This window comes from Sus scrofa, chromosome 14 (assembly GCF_000003025.6).
Source record: "Sus scrofa isolate TJ Tabasco breed Duroc chromosome 14, Sscrofa11.1, whole genome shotgun sequence".
Classification (NCBI taxonomy): Eukaryota; Metazoa; Chordata; class Mammalia; order Artiodactyla; family Suidae; genus Sus; species Sus scrofa.
The window spans coordinates 114,429,555-114,447,904 of NC_010456.5; the positions used below are offsets into that span (position 1 = coordinate 114,429,555).

General features: G+C 51.0%; 1 protein-coding gene across 1 annotated transcript in view; it reads left to right on the forward strand.

Moving 5' to 3' along the window:
- The window catches only part of NEURL1 (neuralized E3 ubiquitin protein ligase 1), a 78,827-nt gene continuing 67,809 nt past the window's right edge, over positions 7,333 to 18,350 (forward strand). The window contains exon 1 of the mRNA XM_001926877.5: positions 7,333 to 7,767. Within this exon, the coding sequence (XP_001926912.2) occupies positions 7,683 to 7,767 (85 nt within the window). The 5' untranslated portion in view covers positions 7,333 to 7,682. The remainder of the gene's footprint in view (positions 7,768 to 18,350) is intronic.

The window sequence follows — 18,350 nt, forward strand, 5'->3', positions numbered from 1 at the left end:
CCTGTATGGACACATCGTGATACCCTAGAGTCCAGAACTGTACATTAGGTTCATTCTTGGTGGTGTACACTTCATGAGCTTGGACAAATGTATAACATCATAGAGCCACATTATAGCATCATACAGAGTATTTTCATGACCCTAAGAATCCTTTACGTTCCGCCTAGTCATCCTCCCCCTGACTCTAAACCACTGATCTTTTTCCTGCCATAGTTCTGCTTGTCATACAGTATACAGCCTTTTCAGACTAACTTCTTCCACTTGGTAATAGGCATTTAACACTCCTCGTGTCTTTCCATGGTTTGATAGCTCAATTTCTTTTTAGCCCTGAATGATATTCCACTGTCTGGATGTAGCATATTTTATTTATCCGCTCACCTACAGGAGGTCCTCTTGGCAGTTATGAATAAAGTGGCCATAAACATCCACCTGCAGGTTTTTGTGTGGATCTAAGTTTTCAGCTCCTTTGAGTAAGTACCAAGGAGCACAATTGCTGGATCGTATGGTAAGAGAATGTTTCGTTTTGTGAGAAACCAGCCAACTGTCTTCCAACGTGGCTGTGCTGTTTTGTATTCCCATCAGCAATGAACGAGGGTCCCCGTTGCTCCACATCCTCGCTGCCACTTGGTGTTGTCAGTGTTCCGGATTTTGGCCATTCTAATAGTTGTGCAGTGGCACCATTGCGTTTTTTTTGTTTTGTTTTGTTTTTTTGTCTTTTTGCCATTTCTTGGGCCGCTCCAGCGGCATATGGAGGTTCCCAGGCTAGGGGTCCAATCGGAGCTGTAGCCGCCGGCCTACGCCAGAGCCACAGCAACGCAAGATCTGAGCCGTGTCTGCAACCTACACCACAGCTCACGGCAATGCCAGATCGTTAACCCACTAAGCAAGGGCAGGGATCGAACCTGCAACCTCATGGTTCCTAGTCAGATTCATTAACCACTGCGCCACGACGGGAACTCCCGGCACCATTGTTTTGATTTGCGCTTTTCTGGTAACATGAGGAATGGAACCTCCGATGCTTATTTGCCACCTGTATATTTTTTCCTTTGGTGAGGTGTCTGTTAGTCTTTGGCTCATTTTCAAAATTGGAGTTCCCGTGGCTCAGCAGAAACAAATCTGACTGGCATTCATGAGGATATGAGTTCGATCCCTGGCCTCACTCAGCGGGTTGAGGATCCGGTGTTGCCTTGGGATGTGGTGTAGGTTTCAGACGCAGCTTAGATCTGATACTGATGTGGCTGTGGCATAGGCCCGGGGCTACAGCTCTGATGTGACCCCTAGTCTGGGAACCTCCATATGCCATGGGTGCAGCCCTAAAGAGAAAAAAAATGTTTTTTTTCCCCCTTATTGTTGAGTTTTTAAATGTTCCTTGTATATTTTGGATAACTGTCTTTTTTTTGGGGGGAGGGTGAGTATCTTGTTTCAGGTATGTCTTTTGCAAATGTTTTCTCACAGTCTGTGGTTTGTCTTTTTATTCTTTTAACAGTGTCTTTCACAGAGGAGAAAATGTAATTTATTTATTTATTTTTGTCTTTTTGCCTTTTCTAGGGTCACTCCTGTGGCATATGGAGGTTCCCAGGCTAGGGGTCTAATCCGAGCTGTAGCCACTGGCCTACACCAGAGCCAAAGCAATGCAGGATCCGAGCCCTGTCTGCGACCTACACCACAGCTCACAGCAACACCGGATCCTTAACCCAGGATTGAACCTGAAACCTCATGGTTCCTAGTTGGATTTGTTAACCACCGAGCCACAACGGGAACTCCAGAAAATTTAATTTTAATGAAGTGCGGTTTATCAGTTATTTCTTTCATGGTTCGTGCCTTTGGTGTTGTACCTAAAAACTCATTACCATACCTAAGACCACTGAGATTTTCTCACATGTTGTCTTCTGGGCGTTTGACAGTTTTGCATTTTACATTTTGGTTTGTGATCCATTTTGAGTTAACTCTTGTGAGTGGGGGTGTAAGGTGTGCGTCTAGATTCACTTTTTTTGCATGTGGATGTCCAGTTGTTCATGTATCATTTATTGAAAAGACTACCTTTGCTCATTGTATTACCATTGCTCCTTTGTCATGGGGGAGTTCCTGTCATGGCTCAGTGGTTAATGAATCTGACTAGCATCCATGAGGATGCAGGTTCAATCCCTGGTCTTGCTCAGTGGGTTAAGGATCTGGCATTGCTGTGAGCTCTGGTGTAGGTCACAGACTCAGCTTGGATTCCACGTTGCTGTGGCTGTGGTGTAGGCTGGCAGCTACAGCTCTGATTCAGCCCCTAGGCTGAGAACCTCCATATGCTGCAGGTGTGGCCCTAAAGCGTGAAAAACAGCAACAGCAACAACAACAACAAGATAGTTAACTAGGTTTATGTGAGTCCATTTCTGGCCTGTCTATTCTGTTTCATTGATTTATTTTTGTCTAGTCTTTCACCAATACCATACTGTCTTTTTTTGGGAGGGGTGTGAAAAGAAAGATAAGTTTATTGAGATAATAGATGCTGCTAGCACAGCTGGGCGACTTCTGATGAACAGGGAGAGCCGACCCCGAGTGCCATACTGTCTTGGTTACTATAGCTCTGTAGTACATTTTGAAGTTGGGTAGTGTTAGTCTTTCAACTTTGTTCTTCTCTTTCAATATTCTGTTGGTTTTTCTGGGTCTTTTACCTCTCCATAGACACTTTAGAATCAGTTTGTTGATAGCCACAAAATAGCTTGCTGGGATTTGGATTGGGATGCATTGAATCTAGAGCTTAAGTTGAGAAGAACTGCCATCTTGACACTATTGAGACCCTAAAGTGTGTTTAGCCCTAAACTTAGCCTTGGGAGGTAGGAAACTGGACTGGAGTACTCAATAGCACAGGACAGGCTCCCACATGGTGTTGGCCAGGAAACTGCCCCTCACTCAGTGCTGGGCATACAGTTCGTGCTCAGTGTGGTCGCTGGAGCAATGAATGAAGCTGAATCCCAAAGTGTCTTGGAACAGGGCAGTATGGTGCCCATTCCATGCGAAGATGGTCAGCCTAGACTCCCTCTTTCAGAGAAAGCTTTGTGGGAAAGGAACTGTTGAGAAGGGACCTGACCAGAAAAGCTGGTCTGAGCAAGGCATACTAGGTGACTGTGTTGCTAGGTTAATTCACTGATTTATTTATTCATTGCTTCATTGGATAAATATTCACTGAGAATCTATGTTGCAGGCACTCAGGGATCTCCCCTTCTAACACATCCAGCTGTCCACGGCAGTCCAGGCAGGACGACTTCTGTACATGTATGAGGGCCTGATAACTCCGGGCTGGGCCTTGGAGGATGGTAGAAGGGCCTGTATCCTAGCCAGGGATGGTGGTGGCTGCTATTTTAAGCCTGGTTTCTCAACAAGGAGAGACATGCATGTCATGTTGTTGATGAAGGGGGTCTCAAGTTGAGCAGAGCCTGGCTGCCTGCATGAATCCACTCTTGCCTGCCTGGTGGGGAGACCATCTGTGTGGCTCACTCTGGGTTCACTACCCAGGGGCTCAGGGAAGGAAAGAAGGAGGTTCTCAGTCAAATATTTTATTATTTTATCAACATGGAGACGCTTAAAGACTTGAACTAATCTGCGAGCTGTGGCGAGTGAGAAAGAAGGGGCGGAGACTGGGCAGGAAGCAACGTGGGTGGAGAGAAGCAGAGAAAGGGAGGAAGACAAAAGGAGGGAGGAAGAGAGGGAGGGGGAGAGGAAGAGGGAGAGAAAGGAGCCATCCAGAAGGGAGAGAAACGGGGGAGAAAGAAGAGTGGACTGGGGGGCCAGAGCTGCTGCTGAGGGAGCCTCAGTTCTGCCCTGGGTCCCTGGCTGGGAGCCCCCTCTCCTGTGCTTTAGTGTGAGCGCTCAGAATGCACATGGACACACGTGTGCACACAGGCGAACCCTTGAGCACTGATGCCACCCGCTTGGGCACTGCCTTCAGAAGCTACACTGCTGGGGAGGCGGGGTTGCCACGGTGACAGGTGCTGGAGTGCCACCTTATGGGTATTAATAGCTTCCATTGAAGCCACCAAAACAGTGACTTCATCCTGCCTGTCTCCCTGGCAGATTCCTTCTCCCTTCTCCCTTCCTGATTAGGGCTGGGAAGGGCCCTCGGGCCTGCACAGGCCACTTTCTGCCTCCTGGCAGCCGCCTTGGTGAAGGATGGCTTGAAGACCTCGGAGACTCCACCCAGCATCCAGAGGGAGGCAGGTGCTGTGGCTCTTTGATCCTCTGAGCCGGGTCTAAGCACTGCTCCTGCCAAGAAAGGGTTTCCGAGGCACAGGGCCTCTCAGAGGGGTCACTCTCAGCTTCTCTGGGTCCCATGCAGCCACACCCACCTCCTCTGGGTCCCTGCCTGGCCAGAGACTTACAGCGAGTTGACACTTGATGGTGGTGTCCCCTCTCACAGCACAGAACCCCCCAGAAAAGCTCGGGTCAGGCTAAGGAGGTGACGTAGGGTACCAGATTTCCAAGGCGCTTCCTCCTAGGCTCGAGCAGGTGCTGGTTGGCCTTTCATGAGAGTGAGGGCCTCTTTATCTTTCACACCAGGGAGGCCTCCCTGATCTTGGCTCTGCTGATACTCCCGTGGTCTCCTCAACCCTCAAGGATCAGAGGAAGTTTCTGCCCAACCTCAGTTCCCCCCCTTGGTCCCAGATGCCTCTCCCCTTCCTGTGGGGCTCCCTGGATCCCCACATTTCTCCTCCCCTTGGATCTTCTCCATCTCTCCCTGGCTTTGTCCACAGCCCAGGTTTAGATCACATGGGGCCTGTGACATTCCCACCATCCTCTACCTCTGGGACCTTGCCCCTGACTCCCGTATCCCCTCCTCCTGGAAACTCTAGGACGCTGATCCTCTCCCCAGCCACTGTCCGCAAATCCTACCCTTAAATTTCACACACACTCCAGGGGAATTAGTCTCGTCTATACAGAGTCTTCAGATTTACTCCGGTGCCAGCAGCAGCTCACAGTGACCTCATTCCTTTGGACTTCAGGGGGTCTATGAGTGTATGTGAATATGTGTGTGCTTGTGTAGAAGTGAGTGCAAGAGATGTAAGGTAGGCAGGCAAATGTGTGCGTGTGCTGCTGTTCAGAGCTCATGGATTTCTGATGCATGAGTCATTGGTTGGAGTGAGCCTGGGGGGATACGCCCACAAATAAGACGGCACCCCTGACCTGCCATGGCCATTCTGCAGCTGGCTAGGCACGTGATCCTGGGCATCTAAGAGGCTGGAGGTGGGGGTGGGGGCTGTCTTTCCCTCCAGACCCCAGAGAGCAGCTGTCAAGGATATTTCTAGCTCGCCTGGAGTCCCAGACATTTAAGGATGTGATGCCTGCAAAGGGGTGGAGGGTGGGGAGGGGGAGGGCAAAAGGGCAGCTCAGAGGCTTTTCTCCCAGGGCTCTTGGTAGAGTTCTTCTGCTGGTAGGCAGGGGGATTCATCCATTCCATAAGCATTTTTGGACAGTCTGTCATGTGCCAGGCACCCTCCTGGGGACTGGGGGCATCATGGTAGATGGAGTTGACCTGCTCTCTCCCCTCACAGAGCTTAAGTTCTGGTGGGGGAGGCAGAACATAAGCAAGGGGGAAAGCTACTTTCCAACGAATTCCAGAAGATAACACAGAGTGATCCTATGGAAAGGGACTGAGAGTGGTGGGGGTTCTCTAGTTGGGGCGGTCAGGGACGGTCAGGAGGTGACACATGACCTGTGCCTGAATCATGAGGAGCCATCCCATGGAGACTTGAGGAAAGAACCTGGATGGATGAGCTGCCTGATGCCAGCCCACGTTCTCATTGGATTCTGGATCAGAGCTGCTGAAGCCAGTCAGGAAGCTAGAAGTGATCCTAGAGCAGGATGGATGGCAGATTCTCTCTGTCATGTGCCAGGCACCCTCCTGGGGACTGGGGGCATCATGGTAGATGGAGTTGACGTGCCTGGCTCATTTCTAGCCCTGATAAGACAGGGAGGAGCTGCCCCCATGTCCAGGTGGGAGAATGACTCCCTTTCCCTTCCTGCAGGTCCTAGTAGCAGTGCCGAGTTACAGATAGATGTGCTGTCATGTGAACGGGTGACTTGCTGAAGGCCCCTTCTTCCAGGAAGCCTTCTTTGACTGCTGTAGGGCACAGAGGGCCCAGCCTCTTACAGCTGACAGAACTACCCAGTTCAGAGTTGTTGATGGTTTGTCCTTGAGATGTTTCCCCAGCCTGGCTCGTAGGTCCAATCCGTGTTAATCCACAGCCCCCTGCCCCCCCCCCCCCATGCTATGTGTTCAGTAACTGGAGAGCCTGGGATTCTTTTTTTTTGGGCTTTTTAGGGCCTCGTGCCATATATGGAGGTTCCCAGGCTGGGGATTGAATTGGAGCTACAGCTGCCGGCCCAAGCCACAGGCACAGCAACCGCAGGATCCGAGCAGCCAGCAGCGTCTGCGACGTACACCACAGCTCTCTGCAATGCCGGATCCTTAACCCACTAAGTGAGGCCAGGGATCGAACCCGCAACCTCATGGTTACTAGTGGGATTCGCTTCCCCTGTGCCACCATGGGACCTCCGAGCCTGGAATTCTTGTTCTGAGCCCTTACCCCAGTGCCCCTTGAACTGACTGAGAGCAAAGGCTCAAGTGCTGGTGTTCCTGATCTCATTTATTTCTTCATCCATTCACTATTAAACTTTTTTGTTTGTTTGTTTTTTTCCTCCTGGAGCTTTTACTATGTGCTGAGTGCTGAGTCTGGAGCTACGGAAATTTTAACAGAGCTCCCTCGCCCCGAGCCTGGCACCCAGGGAGGTCGCCGTTCTTGTGGAACCGTTTCTTTTGTTTTCAGGACCAGTTCCTCTGTGCGTGAGAGGAATAAACCCAACTCCTACAGCCCGCGTCTCTGATATTTGACCCCCACCTGGGCCGGGCCCCCTCCATCCCACCCGCGTGCCTCGGAGAACTAGTGGCAGCTGGGAACGCGGCGCGCCCGGGGCCACATCTGGCTGAGCGGGCGCGCACGTGTCACTAAGACGCTCATTCACCGGCGCAGCTGTCACCATAACAACCGGAGCGAGGGAATCCTGGCCAAGGCTGGGGGCGGGAGTGGCGGTCGTGCGAGGGACCCGGAGAGGGCGGGAGCGCAGCGGCCGGGGGAGACCCACCACCGCAGGAGCACCCAGCCCGCCCTGCGCTCCTCGGAGCCCCGCTCCATGCCCAGCCGCGGGAGGGAAGGCGCCACGCACGTCGCCGCCGCGGCCGTCCCCGCAGGCGGGGACGGAGCCGGCCGCCGAGCCGCCGAGCCACCGGGCAGGCCGAGCAGCTGAGCGCCAGCGCCGGGAGCCCTGACTCTATGGCCCCGGGGGAGCGCGCCGGAACCACTGCGCCGACCGTCACCAACCAGGACCCACGCGCCAGCCTGAGGAAGAGGAGAGCCCCGGGCGCCGCCAGCCCCCGCCCAGGGGCGCGTCCGCCGCGGAAAATGGCAGGCAGGTAGCCGGCTCACGCGAGGACCCCCGCGGCGGGCAGGAACCGCCGAGGACGGCGGAGCCCAGAGAGAGGGAGGAGAGGAGCTGCCCGCCCGCCCCGAGCCGCAACCCCACCAGGGCCCTCCCCCGGCGGCGCGCGCCCGCGCGCGCACACACACTTGCACACCGTACCTCTGCTCCTGCCCAGCCTCGCCTGCCCCCAGCGCTTGCCGAACCCCCTGGGGACGGATGCCATGGGTAACAACTTCTCCAGTATCCCCTCTTTGCCCCGAGGAAACGCGAGCCGGGCTCCGCGGGGCCACCCCCCAAACCTCAAAGGTAAGGCTCCATCAGGGCCGGGCGCAGGTGGAAGACTGGGGCGCAAGTGGAGGGGCAGGGAGAGGTGGAGAGGTGTGATTGGGGAGGCCAGGCAGGTGCCACCTGTTGTGCGTATTTGGAGACTAGAGACGCATCTCTGGCCGAGGAGGTGGGCTGGAAGTGGGGGACTGCCGGTGATGGTGATGAAAATCAGGGAGGATGGCGTTCAATGGGGTCTACGCATCTCTGCCAGCCAGCGCTGGTAACGTCACTGGAGTCCCTCAGGCCGTGATGCTAGGTGAGCGTACAGGGGTGAGAAAGGGCGTTTGGCGGGTGGATAGGGGAGTGTGGCAGGATGCTCAGGCCGGCTAGCTGTGCTTCCGGCACCATGGTTTTCTTTTTCATCTGCCCATGGCTGGAGAACTGATGCTGGAAGCACTAGTTGCGTTTCTGATTGGAGAGTCTTACAAACCCAGGACTGATTTATAACAGCCTGGAAGAAGGAGCCAGAGGCAATGGCCTCTGAAGTCCTCTGTAGCTATTGACTTTTTGCGTCCATTGAATTAGCTTGGTTTCTGTTTTCCTGAAGGCCAGATGTTTGGTTGGAACTCTAGAAAGAAGGGGCTGGGAGCCTTGAGACAGAGGGACATTAACCAGCAAGGTCTTTGCCAAGTCCCCCAACTCACCCAGCACCCTAGGCCGGGTTCTCAGCTTTACTTCTTCCAGTGTTGTCTCTGATCTTTGGAAAACACACCTGGACCCTCCCAGGCCCTCAGAGCCCACTGATTCCCTTCAGGAAGCTCCTTTTCAACCACCCTCAAAACCGGCCAGCTCTGGCTGGGCCTTCTGATGGCTAAGGATGGGGAAGGGAAGTCCTCAGGCTTTCACGGAGAACAGTCTACTTCCTGAGCCCTGGGTATGGAAAGGATACAGTAATGCCCTTTGCCGAAGCCCTGAAATTTACAAAGAACGTTCACAAACACCTTTTCAAGTGAGCAAAGAAATTGCTCTGGGCAGTTCTCAGAGCTCATCAGAACCATTTTACAGTTGAGGAGAACTAATGCTTGTTTCAGGTTCCCAAAGCCAGAGAGGAAGAGCTAGTCTGCAGACCTTTTTCTTCTGACCTAGAATTCTGTCCTCTCTTTTGCTGGACAGTTAATCTTCAAGACTGAGGGAGAGGAGGAGAGACGGGACCACCATCCTGCATTCTAACTCCAGCCCTTTCAGAACTTCACATGTCACGCGGCTGGGGAAAAGCAATGGATTTGTTGTGTCTTTCTGGAAACTAACATGGTGGTACATGTCAAGACTTTTAAAAACATATTCATTGGGAAGTTCCCATTGTGGCTCAGCGGTTAACGAACCGGACTAGCATCCATGAGGACATGGGTTCCATCCCTGGCCTTGCTCGGTGGGTTAAGGATCTGGCATGGCCATGAGCTGTGGTGTAGGTTGAAGACTTGGCTCGGATCCCATGTTGCTGTGTCTATGGTGTAGGCCAGCAGCTTCAGGTCCGATTCGACCCCTAGCCTGGGAATTTCCATGCACCATGGGTGCAGCCCTAAAAAAAGACAAAAGAAAAAAATTCATTGGCCTTGTGTTTCCACCTGAAGAATTGATTCTGCAGAAAGGAAGATGCAGGCAAATACTTAGGCACCAGGCTAGGGTGCTCATGACAGTTGTTTATACTAGGAAAACAACCTAAATGCCCTGTAATCATGGTGGAGCCTCCTGGTGGAATATTAGGCACTCTTTAAAATAGTATTTCAGAGGGATATTTGATCACTTGGGTATAATGCTCGCAGCAGCATAATGACTGCTGTAAAAAGCAGAATACAAAGTTTTATGGACTGTAAGATCCAAATTTCTTTTAAAAAATGTTATGAATGCAAAAAAAAAAAAAAAAAGAGAGAGAGAGAGAGAGAGAGAGAGAGAGAGAAAGAAAAATCAACCCTGGAAAGAAAGTTTCCAAAAGGTTAATCACAGTTTCTTCTGGGTAGTGAGATCCCATAAGAGTTTTTTTCTTTTCTTGCTTATATTTTGCTCTTTTCTAAAATTTCTACAGTAAGCAAGTATTATTTTTTATAATCAGAAATAAGCTGAAGTATTAGATGCATGGAGACTGCTTCCGAGTGTTGAAAACAAATTCCTAATGATGAATGGATCCTGGGGTTGTCATCCAATTCTGCTCCCTTACAAGTGGGAAGAATGCTGGACAGGGAGAGTGATTTGCCCAGTTACTCAGTGGGTCAGTCAAAAGAAGTGGCAAATCCAGACTGAGTCCCTCAGGGGCAGGGGTTAGCTGGGGGCCAGTGACTTGGAGCCTGATGTTTACCAACTGCCCCGAGAAGGCCATGCTAGGGAAGCCCAGAGGAGGCCTCCATGATTGCACCCCTTTTGGCCTGAAATTTGGGATTGTGGGGCTATGACATCTCTGTGGCCGGGGTCTCTGGCAGGGGAGGGAGTGGGCAGGAGAGGATCTGAGGCCTTCCCATCTCCCTGCCCCCACCCTAGCTCCCTCCTCTGCCTGTCTCCTGTCTATCTGGCCTGTAAGAGCCCCCTTTTGCTGCCTCGCTCATCAACAGGGATCCATTCTTATTCAGCTGCAGTAAACACTGGAGAAATTTTCCCCTCAGCTGTCTCCCTCCTCCTGCCCATCTCCCTTCAGGCTTGATTTAACAGAATCCACTCTCCACTGTCCCTAACCACCCACCTCCAGGAGGTGACCGTGAGAATTTTGGTTCTGCTCCTTCCAAGCCTGGGATGAAGGATAGAGCATGCCCTGAAGGCCACCTGTCGGCTCCTTTTGTCCTTCATCTGGGGCACACTGATCCTCCTTCTCAGCCTGACTTTTCCCCATCCTAACAAAGCCATCACCTTTATTCTGTGATTGTTTTAGTGATCACTCCAAATTTCCTTCTAATGGTATCAGCATTGACCCAGGAGTCTTTTCAGATACATCATTGGTCACTGAGAATTCTATCCCTTTTGTACTGGAATGACCTTGGTATTGGTTGGGATTCTAAGACTGTCCACCTGAGTTCTGCTGGGATAGCTTTTGTCCTCACCCAGAATTCAGCTCAGATTCTTATCAGTGTCCATCCAGAAATTTGCTGAGGGCAGGGAACTCTGGATTTTTTTTCCCCTTCCATAATTGCAATCTCTATTGATTTCTCACCGTTTTAATTAAAACAACTGGAAGGGACCTGATGTAACAGGGGCTCTGGGACTCACTAGAGAACTAAGATTGGTCTGTCTGTCAGGCTGACGTAAAATGAGGCTCGCCCACCATCTGTCGGGTGGTAGACTTTGCTTTTCTTCCTGAGACATGGTGATCTCATTCCGCTGCTGGTGATGCCCACCAGGGTCTGAACAGTATTGGTGTGGGAGTGCCCAGGGGAGAGATCCAAGCTATGGCTCTGGGATAAGGACCAAAAGACAGTTATGAGGAGCTGCCGTGTGCCTGGCTCAGAGGTGAGGGCTCATGATATCCCTGTACATTTACAGGCTGAGGATCTACTTGAAAAGGTGAAGCCGAAGGGAGGGAATGGAGTCAAATGCTTGGATTGTTGAAATCCCAGATACGTGGGGCAGAGGTCAGAAATGGAGAAGCAAGGAAGACTTTGAGCTGGACATTGAAGGAACTATCAAAATTGCATGGTTGGCTCGGGGTGCAGTGGGGGTCCTAGGGTGTGGACAAGAGGGTAAGGCAAGGGACGGGCAGCAGAGGCTTGGAGGTGGGATGAGTAAGTGTGCGTATATGTTCTCAGTGATGGGCCCAGGCTGACCAGGGCTGGGCGTTCATGCTTTAAGGGGAAGAACATGGAGAATGAAGGTCTTCCTCCTTCCCCATCTCTCTGTAGTGCCTGCTGCTTGGCGCTGAGCACTGAGGGAAAGATAACCTTTGGGGAGGGCAGCTCAGTCTCTGTGGTCACCCATGGATGAGGATGGGATGGGCCACCTCCTCCCATTTTGTAATATGAATTTTATTGGAGTATAGTTGACCCACAAAGTTGCATTCTTTTTTTTTTTTTTTTTTTGTCTTTTTGCCTTTTCTAGGGCTGCTCCCGTGACACATGGAGATTTCCAGGCTAGGGGTCTAATCAGAGCTGTAGCCGCTGGCCTACGCCACGGCCACAGCAGCGCCAGATCCGAGCCACATCTGCAATCTACACCGCAGCTCATGGCAACGCCGGATCGTTAACCCACTGAGCAAGGGCAGGAATCGAACCTGCAACCTCATGGTCCCTAGTCAGATTCGCTAACCACTGCGCCACGACGGGAACTCCCGCCTTCTTTTTTTTAACGTGGTAAAATTCACATAACATAAAGCTCATCGTTTTAACACTTTAAAGTGTAGAATTAAGTGGCATTTAGAACATTCGCAATGTTGTGCAACCACCACGTCTAATTCCAGAACATTTTCATCACCTCCCAAGGAAAGCCAATACCCGTTAGGCAGTCACTCCTCAGGACTGCCCACCCCCCGAATTCCTGGCAGCCACTCACCTGCTCTCTGTCTCTATGCATTTGCCTATGTTGGACATTTCATGTCAATGGAATCATACTATATTTGTCCTTTGTGTTGGCTTCTTTCATTCAGCACAGTGTTTACAAGATTCATCCACGTTGCAACATGTATCTTCTTTCCTTTTTGTGGCTGAATAATATTCCATTGTATAGATATGCCACATTTTATTTATCCATGTGTCATTTTGTTATCCACTTGATGGGTAGTTGGGTTGTTTCTACCTTTTCGGTTATTGTGGATTTTGCCGCTGTAAAGATTTGCGTATAAGTTTTTGTTTGCACACCTGTGTTCAGTTCCTGGGGCTATAGACCTAGGAGTGAGCTTTCCATCTTTTCAAAGCTGGGGCCTTTGAATTAGACATTTCACAAAGCCACTAGTTGTGACAGCTGTAGGGAGATTGTCCCTCTCTCCAGCTTTGGCTGGGTGTGACACCAACCGGACACCTGTTATATTCAAAGTCTCTTTTTCATGGTGGCTAAGGCTCTCAGCTGGCCAAGGGAGGAGCTTCTAAGGTGGGCCGGGGAGCCTTGATTCTTTGAGGTGGCCAGAGTGTGGTGTAGGAACTTGTTTACAGACCTTGAACTTGCTCACTGCTCTTTGGAGGGGGGGTGGGTAGGGGGGGCATCTCCTAGGAAAAGGTCCTAGCCATTTTCTAGCCTTTACATCCTTTCTGCCACTCTGCTGATCTGGGCCCTCATCCCGGATATTGCACTAGCTGGCCTCTCTGCTTCCTATTCCTCCTTTGATGCTGCCAGAGGGGTCCTTCTAAAGTACTCCTTTCATCTTGCCCCGCCCTTGTCAACAGCTTTCAATGTCATGACCCAGACTGCCATCACCAAAAATTCAAGGCCTCCATTCTTTGGCCAACCCACAGATAGTCCCACAGCCTTTATCTGGGCTCCTTCTTGGGTTGTCATGACCCTTGCAGGTTAGGTGAGCTTCACCCTCAGCGGTGCAGCAGACAGACCTGGCAGGGTGAAGAGGTAGGGGCTGGTGGCCTCCTCTGGAAACCCGAGACTGCAGAGAGGCTGGGCTGAGACAGCCCCTGTGTTGGACCTGGAGAATCTGCGCTCTCCACCCTGTTGGTTTTCAGTTCAGTCTGACCTTTGAACTCAGTATTATTAATCATAACATTAATGTTTATAGTAGCTACTGGGTGGTGGGTAGTTGCTGTGTGCCAGTACTTCCATGTAGGTTATTTCCATTAATCTTCTCCAGATATCATACTGAGGGAGTCATTGTAACCATTTTATTTTATTATTATTTTTTGTCCTTTTAGGGCCGCATCCACGGCATATGGAGGTTCCCAGGCTAGGGGTCTAATCCGAGCCATAGCTACCGGCCTACACCATAGCCACAGCAACGCCAGATCCAAGCCATGTCTGTGACCCACACCACAGCTCACAACAACACTGGATCCCTAACCCACTGAGCCAGGCTGGAGATCGAACCCGCAACCTCATGGTTCCCATCGTAACCATTTTATAGACGGAGAAGGAAGGCTCAGCGAGCTGAAGTAACCAATCCCAGACCATACAGTAACTGATGGAGCTGGGATTCAAACCCAGGTCTCTCTGACTTTAGAGTTCACTCTTGTGATCGCTCCACATCTTGCCCCCGTAGAACTCACTCTTGCTGGGCTCTGGCTTCCACTGTAGGAAAGAAACTGGGGAGCAATCTTCTGGTTTCTGGACAGAGCCCCAGAGGAGAGAAAGGGAGTAGCGTGGGGTTCCTGGTGCTCTCTCCCAGCGCCCTGCCCCTTCCACCTCCTCCGGAAGGTTATTAGCCATGTAGACCCATCAGCCAGTCCTCAGACACTTTAAGGGAACTTTCTGTTCGTTTGGGCTGGTATTTCTCAAAGCGAGGTTTTCTACTGCCTGTGTCAACATCAGCCTCAGCCTCAGCTGAAAGCACATCTAAAAGGCAGGTTCCCAGCCCCCAGGCCAGGCCTGCTGTCTCAGAATATCTGGGGGACAGGGCCCCCAAACCCACATGTTTAATAAGATCCCCAGGTCATTCTGATATACCCCAAGATCTGAGATCTGTCAAGGCCTCAGAACATACCCACTCTGGTACTCTTGGAGTTGGTGAGGGAGAGGAACCCGAAGCTGGATGAAGATTTGGAATGGACCTGTTCAAGGGCATCTAGTGAGGGCATGGCAGCAAAGGCGCGGAGGCAGGAAAATGCAAGGCGTGGGCAGAGATGGTGAGCAATTGCTCCCACCTGGGATGTGAGACCTCACTGGGAAAATGAACAGGTCAATCTTGGAAGAAAGACTGGGGCCAGATCTTACAGGGTCTCAAATGCCAGGAGGAATTTAGATCGATCCTGTAGGCAGGGGAAGCTTTGGGAGGCATTCGAGCAGAAGAGTTTAGTGGTTTCCTTTAAACAGTGGCAACAGCTGCTGGGAAGTTAATGGAGCTACAGGGCTTCTGTCCTTGTCCAAGCTGAAAGGACTGGGTGGGACGGCCAAGCTGACGGTCTCTTCTAAGCCTCCTATGGGTGAATCTGGAAGCATTTCTTACGCTGGCTATGATCAGCAGGGCTACTGTTCATCAGTAAAGAAAAAAAAGGGGGATTTTTAAGAAGTGCAAGTCCTGACACTGGGCACTATGCTAATTGCATTCATGTAGGTTAATTCATTTACTCTCTCAATAAGTGTGAAGTAGGTGTTATTATCCCCATTTTATAGGTGAGAAAACTGAGACTCGTAGATTAAGATTGCTGTCCAGAAACACTGAAGCAGGACATGGCAGAGCTGTGATTTCTATCCAGGACCCCAAGGCCCTTGAAGGAGAAAATTGGCCCTGAGGAGAATTTCTGCATATTGGGACTTTCTTTTCCCTGACCCTCTGGGATGGCCTGTGCCCACTTCCAAGATGTGCACATGGAGGCCCAGGCATTGGCTCTAAACCACTGAACCCAGGAGGGTGGCGGGATGGGTAAGGGCAGTAACAGAAGGAGGGAGAGGCGGGAAAGGAAGACAGGAGCGGGCACTGGCCAGGGAATGTTCCCCCCCCTCGGAGTGCCAGCTGCCCGGGCCTATTTCCTGTTGGTCTGTGACTCTCTCACTTCTGGTCCTGCACACCCGGGGGCTAGAGGGCTGAGGGGCTGCTTCTCACTGAGCTGGTTGCTTTGGCAACCCCGGGCAGGATGTGAGTGGTCTCCTTGGTAACGCCTGGGAAAACTGCCCACAGGGATGGAGGGAAGTGGACTGGCCAGCGGTCAGACTGGGTGGCACAGGCAGAGCCAGGTCAGGCCCCTGAGACTGCAGGCTCGTGGGGAGGGTGAGGCTTCTGGAACAGCCTAGGCAGCCTGTTGGCCATTCCCCAGCAATCCAGAGTCCAGAGGCCCTTGGGGTCTGGGGGCCTGCCTGGTAAGACCAGAGGCACCAATGGGCCAGCCCAGGAAGTGGGAGGAGATGAAAGTGAGCATGGGCAGGGAGGAGAATACAGCTTCTGGATGACAGATCCAGCTACAGGGTTTATTAAAAGATGTTTATCAGAGGTCATTACCCGGATCCTGCTGCTTTGGGAAATGAGCAGGTGCTGATGCCTGTGGGGGGTGGGGCGAAGAGAGAAGCAGGGCTAGGAGAGGAGGAGGAGGAGTCACAGCGAGGCAGGTGGGAGGCTTTGGCTTTCTCTGTGCTCTAGCTGCAATTCAGAGGTAGGCTGGGCTCTGTGCTGAGCTCTGGAACTGAAGTTCTCCCAGGGTGAGAGTTGGGGTTCTAGGGATGCTCTGATGGGGAGGGCTCATTCTGTTGTTTGACAAGTGCAAACTAAGCATCAGCAATGAGCCAGCCATTCTCCTAGGTCTGAGGCTACGGTGGTACACAGCAAGATGAGGGCTCGCTGCCATGGTGGGAGAGGCAGCTGGGAACAAAAATGGCAAATGAACAAGTGAATCAGGATATGATAATAATTGCTAACATGTTATGTGCTAGATAGAGACTGTGCTAAGGCTCGTTACACCTATGATCTCATTTAACCTTTAAAACAATCACGTCAAGTAGGTATGATTATTAACTCCATTTATGGATGGGATCAATAAACTGAGGCTTAGAGAGGTTAGGCAACTTACCCAAGGTCACATGGCTGGTACGAGGTGGAGCTGAGATTGTAGCCAAGAGCTCTCTGACTTCAGTGCTACCACTTTAAAAAAAACCCAACAAAACCTTTTCATTTAGAACAGTGTTAGATTTACAGAATTATTGCAAAATAGTAGAGAGTTTCCATATTCCCCTACCCAATTTCCTCCATGATTAGCATCTTACATTAGTATGGAACATTTGTGACAATTAATGTACAGGTTTATTAACTAAGGTCTATACTTGACTCCTGTTTCCTCAGTTTTCCCTCATGTTCTTTGTCTATACTAGGATCCCACTGAGGATAGATACCACATTATATTTTTAGCTACCACATTATATATATATATATAGACAGAGTTATCATATTTTCTTAGGCTCCCTGTTGGTTGTGACAGTTTCTCACGCCTTCCTTGTCTTTGATGACCTTGACAACTTTGAGGCGTGTCGGTTAGGTATTTTGTAGACTGTCCTTTCACTGGGATTTATCTAACATTCTCATCAGACTGTGGTTCTAGGTTGTGGAGAGGTGGCATGCCATTTTCATTGCATCATATCAGCGGTGCATGCTCTCCACGTGACTTCTCACCCTGTGGGTGCTGACCTTGATCTCATGGCTGAGGTAGTGCTTGTCAGCATCCTCCATTGTCAAGTTAAAGGTGCACTTTCTCCCCTTGCCATGCTGTGTGCTTTGAAAGGAAGTCCTATGCGCAGCCCACGTGTTGAGGGCAGGGAGCTATGCTCCACCTCCTTGAGGCTGGGTCACGACTTTAACAGTGTTGTCACTTTTTTTTTTTTTTTTTTTGACCATGTCCATGATATGTGAAAGCTCCTGGGCCAGGGATCAAACCTGTGCCACAGCAGTGACCCAAGCCGCTGCAGTGACAACGCTGGATCCTTAACTCACTGCGCCACCAGAGAATTCCTGTTACATATTTCTTTAGTTCCTTATCTAAGCATTTATGTATTTATGTATGTATGTATGTATGTATTTTAGGGCTACATCCGCAGCATATGGAAGATCCCAGGCTAGGGGTAGAATCAGAGCTATAGCCAATAGCCTACACCACAGCCATAGCAACTCGGGATCCCCCTGAGCGAGGCAAGGGATCAAACCCATGTCCTCATGGATACTAGTCAGATTCATTGCCACTGAGTCACAATGGGAACTCCTAAGCAGTTATATTTTGAGGAGGGCTGTAAAGGAAAACTGGAGAACTTGGGGAACTTGACTTGGTCTGGGGGTCTTGGAAGTGAAATGACCAGAGAACTCATCAGAAAATGAGTAGGGGTTGGCTTTGTGTTCCTGGGGGTGCTCCTGCTATGTTGGATGTGAAACTGTTCAGTTAGCATTCCTGACCCCTGCCTATTAAATGTCACTGGCCACATTAAATGTCATTTGGATGTTAAAAAAATAGCTCTGCCATATTTTTTTGAAAGCACCCCAGAGGGGGCAGTAGCACCCTCAGTTGAGAGCACTGAGCTGGGTGTGGAGGGCGGCAGTGAAGGGTATTCCTGGAAGGGGCCTGGCACAAGCCTCTGCTGAGGATGGACCTTGGTATTGGATTGATGCTGAGCACTGAGGGGCTGAGTCCAGGCTGGTGTCATCCCAGCCGCCCAGGCCAAGGGACTTTCAGCAGAAATTCATTAAGTGGCCGCTCCCTTGTCTCCCTGTCTGTGGAAGCAAGTTGCTGGTCCCAAAGGCCATCTGTGTGGAGGTGGGACAGGAGGAGGAGGGAGGACCCTCTTGGGATGATGGGAGAGAGGAGGGACGTGTGTCTGCTGGCTTTCCTGGATGGCCTTCTTTGCCTCTCTTGCCCCACAATGTCTTGTGGCTGGTCCATAGGTTCGGGTGGGGACAAGAAAGGGAGAACATTGCCATGGGAAGCTACTGTCTTATGATTAGGGTGGTGGCAGTTCTACATGCTCTTGGCTTTTACCTATATCTTTCCCCTTGACTTGCCCCCACCTCTGCCTGCATCTGC